Source organism: Carassius auratus, chromosome 22 (genome assembly GCF_003368295.1).
Source record: "Carassius auratus strain Wakin chromosome 22, ASM336829v1, whole genome shotgun sequence".
NCBI lineage: Eukaryota > Metazoa > Chordata > Actinopteri > Cypriniformes > Cyprinidae > Carassius > Carassius auratus.
In genome coordinates, this window is record NC_039264.1 from 28,994,525 (window position 1) to 29,005,573 (window position 11,049).

Genomic DNA, 11,049 nt, shown 5'->3' on the forward strand with positions numbered 1-11,049 from the left:
AACCATTGGTTTCCTGTAAGTTATTCATAGTGGAAATAATTTATCACATTTGAGGGTATAATCAAAACGTGTACATTTTCTAGAAAAGTGCCAAAAATAAATATCAAACTCCTGGTAAACATAATCAAAAAACAATAAGTTTGAGGTGTTTTTGCCTGGGGTGTTTTGCTGTATTTGGTTTCTGAAATGTGATTTAATGAAAATTGCACTGTAATTTCTTACTACTGTTTTCTCCTGTATAAACTGTTTTAAAAATATTAGTAGCTAGGGGATTTATACAGCTTAATTTAACATGGAGAAATAAGTTATTTGATTTGTGTAAAAAAAAAATTCTTGGATCATTTATTCATTCTTTTCCATGATTTTGATCTGACCACTAGGAGCAACCTGTATTATCTCATTTGTAAAGGAACAATTTTAATAATTCCAGTTGATTTAGTGAATTGCAACCAACTGTGTTGTCATGTTTTTTCCATTTAATAAAACCTGCTCAAAGAAAACAACTGCAGTATATTCTTAACTCAAAAAAAACTTTTTATTCAACAAAAACTTTATTTTTCTTCTTCATCCTTGAGAATCAAGGTTATGTACCTCTGATTTGCAAAGTTAAATTAAGTTTGGAGAACGACAACAACAAAAAACATTAAACCAGTGCATGTCGGAGCATAACAGCTTCCATAAATAACAGCAAATTTGTACCACACTGCTTGGCAATAAATAGCGACAGCAGGAGTGAACATCGGATGTCAAAACCACACGTGGAATTAGGACTGAAGAAAGAAATGGGAGTTTTAAAATTTCTAAAGGATCATGGAATAATTAATATTAGTATTTTGATTAATAACTTTAGGATAAAAAAATCTGCAAAACATGAAATGCCAGGTTTCCAAACATTACAGTCTTATATATATATATATATATATATATATATATATATATATATATATATATAGCCACAAAGAGAATCAGCAGTTTGAGCTGAGACTCATGCAAACGAATGATTTTGCAATGATATTGGCCCACTTTGTAGCAGCTGCCAGTGAAGAATAACCACATAAGGAAAGGTTTTCAGGAAACACTGCTTAGAAGTACAATCCGTAATTGATGCAAGAAGGGCACATTTCATGGGAACTGATTTGTTTGCGATTTATATTGTAATTAACTCTGAGCAATTACGGATTGTATTTTAGAGGACGCAGGACTTGAGGCAACGCTGAGACAAGACTTGAAATGCTAGTAGTGATGTAGTGGATGAAATTCTTGGCATGGAAATCAACATTCAACTAAATCAATCAAACTAGTGAAAAAGACAGCAAACACACTCTTGGCTCTGCTTCGAGACCCCGACGGTCCCTTGTATTGCAGGTGCATGAATTGCAGGTTTAGTGCTGTTTGACCCGAGGAGCTGTGACTCTACGCAGGAAACCGTACAGAAGTCCAAAATTCTGCAGGAAAGCAAGAACGAAATAAGACAAATGTTAACTGAAAAATACATTTAATATAAATCATGATCAGAGTGAAAAAAAAACCCTGCACTAAAAAAAAAAAAAAAGTGTTAAAAAAAATCTTTATCTGAACGTTTGTCTTACCTGAACAGCCAAATACAGCACTCCAAGATAAGATGCGATACAGACAGCTAGCAGCAGGTCAAAGATAGCTGGTTTTACCCTGGTTTGTTTCAAATAAAACAATCATTCAAACAAAGTGTTTAACCCTGGGTTAAGCATCATTTCAAAAAAATATAAAGTTAGAATTTTGAGAAATAAATTTACAATTGTGAGACAAAAATTCAGAATTCCGAGATATAAATTTACAATTGTGAGAAAAATAAAACAAAGTCAGAATTGTGAGAAATAAATGTACAATTGTGAGAAAAAAATATCAAGTTAGAATTGCGAGATATAAATTCACATTTTAAAAAAATAAAGTCAGAATTCCGAGATATAGATTTACATTTAAAAAAAAAATAAAGTCAGAATTCCGAGATATAAATTTACATTTTAAAAAAAATAAAGTCAGAATTCCGAGATATAAATTTACATTTAAAAAAAAATAAAGTCAGAATTCCGAGATATAAATTTACATAAAAAAAAATACAGTCAGAATTCCGAGATATAGATTTACATTTAAAAAAAATAAAGTCAGAATTCCGAGATATAAATTTACATTTTAAAAAAAATACAGTCAGAATTCTGAGATATACATTTACATTTAAAAAAATAAAGTCAGAATTCCGAGATATAAATTTACATTTAAAAAAAATAAAGTCAGAATTCCGAGATATAAATTTACATTTAAAAAAAATAAAGTCAGAATTCCGAGATATAAATTTACATTTTAAACAAAATAAAGTCAGAATTCCGAGATATAAATTTACAATTGTGAGAAAAAAAGAAAGTCAGACTTCCAAGAAATAAAGTCAAAATTTTGAGATAAGATTTATTATTCAGTGGTGGAAACGGGTTTCCATTATTATTATTATTATTAACTTTACAAATGCAAATGCAAACCTTTATATCTGGGTTAAATTCAATACTAACCTGAGTTTAATTATAATATATGAAATTATCTCATAATATTAAAAAAATATTCAGGATGAAAAAAAGCAAACCTTGACAGGTTCTCAAGCACACAACATTTTTTTTAATGACAATGTACATCATTGAATATCTCACCTATACGCATTCATGGTCTGCTTGAGTTGATCATAAAAGACAAACTCAGGGTCCCTGTCAAAATAAAACAACACAAAAAACAATAATGAAGCTCTGAATATGATCCGTTTCCACTCAACACTGAAGCACTGCTGTGTTGATTCACCTCTTGTCGGCTCTGACCAGGTGTCTCTTGACGTCCTTCAGATATCGGTTCAGGTAATACTCCAGCGTGTTCACGATGCTGCTATCTTTGTCCAGCAGCTGGGCGGCTCGCGGTTGAGCCGTCAGCCAGTCCACCAGTGACTCCAGCTGATCCTCCTGCACCTGCTGATGGGAACAGAGCCGCACTTAAACAACAACAGACCAGACGCAACACGTCAGCTTTACACAGACGAGTCAGTGAAGGCTAAGTGCTGGGAAATGAGCATATACAGTGTGATGCCTGCTAATACTGCAGCTCACCGGCTTTGGAAATACTCACCATCTGTTCAGTGAAGATCTGCACGTCTCCGCCGACGCCCTGCGAGACAGAAGACAACTATAGCATCAATAAAAGACAGATTTTGAGCTCTGTGATTGAGGCCAGAGGTAAAACTGAACGGTTAATCAGAATAAAACCAGAATCTTAACATATATATGCACCGTTTTCTCATTTTTCTTATTTTTGCTGTCAAATATTATGATTTGAAATCATGAATGCTACCATCATAATGCTATTATGGGATGCAGGGATAACCAGGTCAGATTCTCTGAATCAGTATACCAATACAGAATGCACATAAATGAAATGATACAAAGCTGGAGAATGTGGATTCTATTTTAGATTGTGATAGACCAGATATATTTTAGAATGTATCCAGTCTTTTGTCTCCTGAAAGAATAGAACTGATTGTAGAAAACACAAAATGTGAAATCTGGTCCAAATCGCTTATGCCATTGTGTATATTACTACTTAGAAAAACATAATTAAATAAATAATCAAGAAGTGCTTACGGCACATAGTAAAATAGGATACTGGGGGTAATTTGTCATACTGTTTTTGCAAAGTAAACTCAAAATGACACATTTAGATGCAAAAATAGAACAAGAAAAAAAAATCTCCCTTCAGTTATACTGCTGTAACTCCTCTTTAAACTGTTATATGAAATATTATTTTTTCTGGTACATTTTGGCATCAAAAATTTTTTTTTTCAAAGAGTAACCCCTAATTAAACCTGAATTACAGATAAAAAAAATATATATATAGTTTTTTTTTTTTTCAAAAGGTCAAAAAGCACCTATGTCTTTGTTTTTTTTAGTTTATTGTAATATTTTAAACCTATATGATGTTATATATAAATAATTACACTAATATATTTTAGTTCAAAGGGTTTCCTTTACAATTAAAAATTTTTTTTTCCCCTCCTTTTGTATGTGTGTAGCGTAAACATTTGAATTTGAGTTTGTCAAATTTAAGCGAAAATACCAAAAAATGTATCGGTGCTTATGTCGTTAAAATTGCAATCTATTATCAAAGTAAAAAAAAATAAAAAATTCAAGCAGATTTTCGTTTGTTTGTGTGTTAGTTTTTTCGCTCAGAATTAGATCAAGTAGATTTCAAATCGTGCCGCCCTAATCAATGGTCGAGTTATATATTACATTTTATTCGTATACATATCCATATCCGCTGAGAAATGAAGACTAATGTAGATACCGGACCATTACCTTCTCTGTCAGGTTGTATATGACTCTCGCCAGCGCTTCGGCGATGACTTTAGTGTTTCGACTGAGCTTCGTCAGATCCACGTGAGGCCTGCCAGAAACAGAGAGACGACATCATCAACCTAACCAACCAATGGGCAGCGAGGGAGGGAACCAGTCGTCAGGGCGACAGAGAGAGAGCACCAATCATCACCCACCCAGCGGTGGCCTCTCCCGCCCCCTCCAGAGAGGACACTGACCGCATGTCCATGATGGAGTGGCGCGCGGGGCTGCGGTGGCTCTCCAGGTGGGACAGGGTGAAGGCGGGCAGGCGGCGGATGCCGAAGCGCTCGTGCTCCCACGCCAGAGTGTCGTCCGCCAGGTTGATCTTCTTGTGGACCATTGAGAACTTGAGGTCGGGGTGCTGGTGGGCCGAAACCTACAAACAGGAGCCAGTGAGGTCTGACATCACGAGGAGTAAAGAACGTGGATGAGGAGCGGATAATCTTACGGTCTCTAGTTCTTTGAGAAGGAGGTGCTGTGGGCTTCCCTCTTTCGGTGGTTTAGAGACGTGGAGGTGAAGGTTGTCACTGTTACCCAGAGTGTCCAGACACAAAACGAACGCCACGTTGTCCTGGAGCAGACTGGAATCTGGAAGACAGGGGCGAGGTCAATACAGGTCGTTGAACAAGACGTCTTAGCAGGCAGGGGTTCAAGAGTTTTTCTTTGAATTTGCAGCTTATTGTTGTTCATTATTATTGGTATCAAGTAACATTATTAAAACCACCTTTGGGGAATTTTGAAATAAAAAAGGTATTTAAGATTTTTACATTTTGGAACACAATGAAAATGTATCAAATCATTTATTTTTCCTTCATAAAAGGATTTGAGGAGACATTTACATTTAAGTAAAATTATATTATGTTTAAATGCAAAACGTACACTAGGTTTTTAGATATTTTTGCTTCAAAATGCAGTGATTTAATAATTTTTGAATTACATTTATTTCAAACTTTGGAATAAATGCCAAATATGGCTTCGGGCTCCGTGTGCAAGGACCTTAACCAGAAACAAAAGCGTTATGCATAATATGGGGCTTTTAATTATCAACAAGCCTGAAATGATTGATTTTTAATACAATAAAAAAACATTATTATAATATTATTTTGAAATATTTTTGTTTTACTACTTCCAGCAGCTCATAATCAACAGATTATGTCACAAAAATACCAATAATAACCACAAAAAAACCCATTATGCATTATACAGGATTTTTAATAAATACAAATGCACGGGACTCTTATTTTGAAATGTATATTATTTACTTTCAGATGATCCTAATAATCAGACAGTTTTATTAAAATACCAAAAAATAACCAGAAAAAATAATATTTATAATACAAGTTCTAATAATAAACAAGGCTGAAAAACACGGAGACTCTTATTTTGAAACTGTACAGTCCATATAAACTATATTTGCTCTGCACATTCATGAATATCTATTTTTAGCAACAAATGTAATGAAATACTCAAACCATGGAGCAATACTCGTACCTGTGTGATCCAGGTTGTCCTCCAGCCAGCGTTTTGTGCCTTGGTAGTTAAACTTCCCGCCTCCAGACAAGAAAAACAGCAGGTTGTATCTACGAAAAATAAAGCATGCTAAGGCTGGGCAATTTTTTTTTATTTCATCTATCAATTAGAATTTCATGTTTTGCCACGATTTTATTTTTTAGAAATCACTGACTTGCAATTTTCACTAGAAATATTATTAAATTTTAGAATTAGACAATTTGATGATATTCCGGTAAAGAAAAGACCGATCCAACTATGATTAGCCGCTAACGTGCTCTGTGAATGACCATAAATACAGCGCTAGGCGTCATTCACACAGAATGCGCTTTTGTGTTGACAAATACACGATGCAGGCAGCAGAATAGAAAAAAAGTGCAAGAAGATCAGAGGGAACTTTTTTTAACTTCAGCGTCACGTTTTTAGAAAGCCGTTTCATGCATGAGACGCTGAAAGAGACGCGAGCGCAACAGTCAAACATGTCCATTTTTACACAGAAAACAATGGAAAAGCAGCGCAATCGAATAAAAAAAACTCATCATAATCATTCTGAATTTTAATTACCTTGACTTTTGAGAATTTGTTAAAAGCATTAAATGTGAACACATAATATGTATTAGACAAATCCGTATAAAATATGTAGCTGTAGTTCATGCAAAGATACTTAAATTATTTGTTTAACATTTACATCATTTTGACGACTTCATGTGTGCTGCACTTGGATTAGAATTTTCTTTAACTAAAGAAATAAAGGAAAATTTACTTGAATCATGTTGTAGTTACATTTTCAAGTCGACTAGATAAAATTCTTAAAAAATTGAGAATCGGTAAAACTTTTAAAAATATATTTTTTTTCGCCAAATCACCAAGCCCTAAAGTGCGCAGACAGAAATGGGTTTCGAAGTCAACGTTACCCGGCATGCGTGCGTTTGTAGGAGTAGAGCCTTGAAAACAGTCGTGCGAGCTCCAGCAGTACAGCGACGCCACTGCCGTTCGAGTCTGCGCCGTACGACAGCCACTGAAACAAAACACACTCAATATATCACAACAAATAACTCACCTAAAATACACATAAAGAACAAAAGCAGTATGATGTCCTCACCGGAGCAACTCCGAAAGAGTCATAATGAGCCACCAGGACGATAGTGGGCAGATCTTCTCCTCCCGAACCCGTGAGACGACCCTGACAACAGCATTAAAGCAATCTTGAGAGACATTTCACCCTTTCAGAGTCAAACGCTGCACTACTGAAGGATGTCTAAAAGCCTGACCTGACTGAGTTGAGCATTAACTGAATGCCATTCTCAGATTAGTGTTATTAATGTCCTCTAAGCCTAAAACCGCTGCTAGAACGTCCAACACAATGACACAAAGTGGATGAACTATGGTTTTATGGTCCTTTCTAGAGTTCGACAGCTGACTTTCATTGGATGACAGATAGCGAAAGTTCTCCAAAACGTCTTCATTTTAGGTTTGTGATTAAATGAGGGTGAGCATGTGAGGACCGAGGCTTCGTTTCTGGGTAAACGAGTCTGTTCTGGAGTCAGTTATACTCACCTCTAGACTGGTAATGGCCCAGTCACTGACAGCTTTACTCTGAGCTCCACTGGTCACCATCTGAAAACCGTTAGCGGTCGCTGTGTGCAGCAGCACTGGATGAAAACACACAAAGCCCAGTTAATATACATTCAAAACTATCCACACACATTAAAACACATACACAGAATACACACATATAATACTTAAAATTACATATACAATCTGGATATTTATATGTTTTATATAACATCAATATAACAATATAGTACCTTGTATGTATATAGGTTGATTATACTTAGTAAATATCCTATATGAAGTTGTTATACTTAAAAATACATTTTATAAAGTAAATAAAGGTTAAATAAATGTTTAAAATACAATGTCAACAATATTTTAAATGAATATGCATAGATATTATTACAAAATTAAACATACACACACATATATACATATATATATATATATATATATATATATATATATATATATATTATAACTTGTATACATACATGCATTTTATTATAAATTATAATTTTTAAACACAAGTGCTACTATAAAGATACATTTTAAAACTTGCATTTAAAATATATAAATATGTAAATATAGCATTTGTATTTATATACATTTCAAAATATATTTTAATATATGTAAATTAATTATATTTAAAACAGGGCTGGGCCATATAGCTAAAAACCGTATCAATCGATAATTATTGACATTTTTATTTTTATAACCCTTATTAAAACAAAGAGCAAATCGATTTTTTTCCATTGCATTTTTAATTTACTCAATTTTTTAAGACAACAAAATGTTTTTTTTGTTTTGTTTTAACAGTCAAACACAAAATAAAATGTTAACAAATATCTCCTAAATCATGTTTTATATGCAGATCAAATAAGTCTTAAGGAAACTTTTTGCGCTATGTGCAAAATAAAGCAGCGCTTTAAACGGTTTATTCAGTGCAATTAAATAACAACTGTCCATAAAAAATGTGCATAACATCATTAACATATATAAATCAAATATAATTTAATAAATTGCATAAACAATCAACAACATCATGTATTTATGCATTTAGACATTATTCGTTTTTAAAAATTTAAACTGTTTTAACTTTGCATGACTTTCTATACATCTCACGTGTGCAGCAGTCACATTCGTCCGTCTAAAAAATGTGCTGAATATGCGTCTTTGTGAATGGCTTGGTTTGGGTTTTAACTTAATCAAGATCTTCTCTGCATTGCGCTTTGATATTGCTCTAATATTGTGAATGCATAACGCAGCAGCGGCGCGTCTCGTGGGCTAGACTTAGAAAACATTAATATGCAAAAACGTTGCAAACAGCTATCGAACATGTTTTATATTATACTAACTATATCATATAAACTGTATTGTCAAACTCTGCGTATTCTTAAACAAGTACCTTCAGCAGCTGACGAAGCCCCCTGTGAGGACGAGGAGATCTGTGTCTGAGTGTAGATGGACAGCAGCTCCTCGTCCTCCAGAGCGAAGTACACGGGCACGATGGTCTCGGTGGCCAGCAGCTCCGGCTCAAGCTCCATGAACTGCTACAGAAGACCAAAACACACCACAGTCAGCCTCCGGCGAGCTGAGCGTCCCACACACCACTCCAGCGGACGCCGGCGTTACCTGCACCATGTCCTGCGGCACAGTGGACATGTTCTGGGGCAGTATGATGACCACGGCCCCCGCCGACTGTCGCAGCGCTCTCTGGTATTTCTCGTAGGAGAAGTCTGCGAGCCGCACCATCACACATCGACGGCTGAGCACCTCGGCCTCCACCGTACGAGCCTCCGTGTTTAAAATGGCATTACGGGAACCTAAAAGACGAATCTGAGTTATGATAGCATGGGCAGTGTGTTATTTACCATTGAAAAAGCTAACTGATATAATACTGCATTATGATCGTAGACATAAATGGCTTGTGTTTTTAACTAAATACATCTGAAAAGTCCATAGAGACCTGTGAAACCAGTTTTGAGTCACGATGAGCTCTTATGAAGGACACTGTTTGATAAACAGAGCTGGCAGATCCTACTAACGGACCATCAAATGCGGTTTTGTTAACTCAGATGACGATGACTTAATGTAAACATAAAAGAAAAAAAAATAAACAAAATGAAAAATGACTTGGCAACTAACTGAAATAAATAAAATAATTAATAATATTATTTATAATTAAATAATATAAATAAAAACTAAAACTGAAAAAAAAAAAAAAAACGTGAAAAGTGATCAAATTGAAATAAAAAATGAAAATGCAAAAATTGAAAGCTACATCAAAATATGAATTAGAATAAAAATAGAAACTACAATAGTGTTTCTGTGAATTATATATGTTTTTGAATATGTTTTTTTATTCCTAAACAGCTCTGAAAACATTGTTCATCAAGGAAATCACTGAAATTATGTTACTAATGTTTTGTTGGACATTTACTACGGTAATAACATAGTATTTCATAAAATACAGTTATGTACCATGCAGGATAAACTATATTTTTTCTGTTAATATTAGCAATCTGAAATATAAATATAGTATAAAAATGTTTATTTTATATGTTTAAATACTAAAATTACGAGAATATATATATATATATATTTTGAGTGTAAATATATATATATATATATACACTCAAAAGATAGCTTTAAAATAAATATAATAAATTATAAATGGAATATGAATGAAAAAATACAAATGCATAATACGATTAGAAAAATTATTTAAAACGTTGAATAAATACATAATAAATATATGATAATGTATAAAAGTATAATATAATTTAAATATATGTATACACTTCATGCTGTATGTATAAATACATGAATTGAATAGCAATACATTAAAACTGAAATATATAACTCAAAATATCAACAACAATAGAATTTAAATAATTCAGAATAAACTGCTCTCGAAGGAGTGACTCAGATAAAGCCGTTACAATGTTTCTATAATGTTTGGACGCGTTACGTTACTACAATAACGTCGATAATACCGCGGTATGAAGTAACGCTAGCGATACATGTCAACATCACAGTCCACATGTCAACGCTTGATGGGTTTAAACCTACAACCTTCAGTTAAGAGCCCTTATGAAGGTTTTAACCTATAAAACCCATAGTAAAACCACGGTACGGTACAGTCTGGGGGCTAACTGAAAGACTGTAGGTTTGAACCCCAGCACACATTGACTTACGCACCACTCCGCCACGGCACGTCCTACACAGAACGACGGTATTATTATTAAAGCACTATAGGCAGGTCTGAAGCGTTTCCTGACGGTGTACAGTGTGTTTACCGTAGGTTTGTCCCTGCAGGTCGTACTGCTGCATTCGGTAGACACTGAACTCGTGCGCCGCTTCCGCGCGGAGCGGACACACGAGCACCAGAAACAGCACGAGACTCAGCGGGAACGAGCACTTCAGCATGTTCTCCAACACCTCGCTGGCCTCCTCGAACATGCTGGAGCCGGAGCGATGAGGAACCGAGAAAACACGGGATGAATGAACGACTGACGGACTGACGGAGAGCGCTCGAGCTGCGGGGGGTTTCAGACAGGCGAAGTCAACGGACACCTACACG

At 34.7% G+C, this 11,049-nt stretch overlaps 1 protein-coding gene across 4 annotated transcripts; it reads right to left on the bottom strand.

Annotated features, from left to right (window-relative positions):
* Window positions 1-516: 516 nt before the first annotated feature.
* LOC113040274 (nicalin-1) lies at window positions 517-11,049 on the bottom strand. 4 transcript variants are annotated; one of them, XM_026198612.1, is made up of 15 exons: window positions 10,766-11,049; window positions 9,099-9,289; window positions 8,872-9,016; window positions 7,467-7,561; window positions 7,012-7,092; window positions 6,824-6,927; window positions 5,892-5,980; window positions 4,849-4,988; window positions 4,598-4,776; window positions 4,362-4,449; window positions 3,139-3,177; window positions 2,821-2,981; window positions 2,676-2,729; window positions 1,590-1,668; window positions 517-1,445 (listed from the first exon to the last, which is right to left on the bottom strand). In XM_026198612.1, exons 1-15 carry the CDS (start codon window positions 10,926-10,928, stop codon window positions 1,383-1,385), a joined length of 1,671 nt encoding a protein of 556 aa, XP_026054397.1. In that variant the 5' UTR covers window positions 10,929-11,049; the 3' UTR covers window positions 517-1,382. The 4 variants fall into 4 exon arrangements, with proteins under 4 accessions (XP_026054397.1, XP_026054396.1, XP_026054395.1 ...); XM_026198611.1 differs by having other exon boundaries at window positions 2,821-2,984; XM_026198610.1 differs by having other exon boundaries at window positions 4,556-4,776.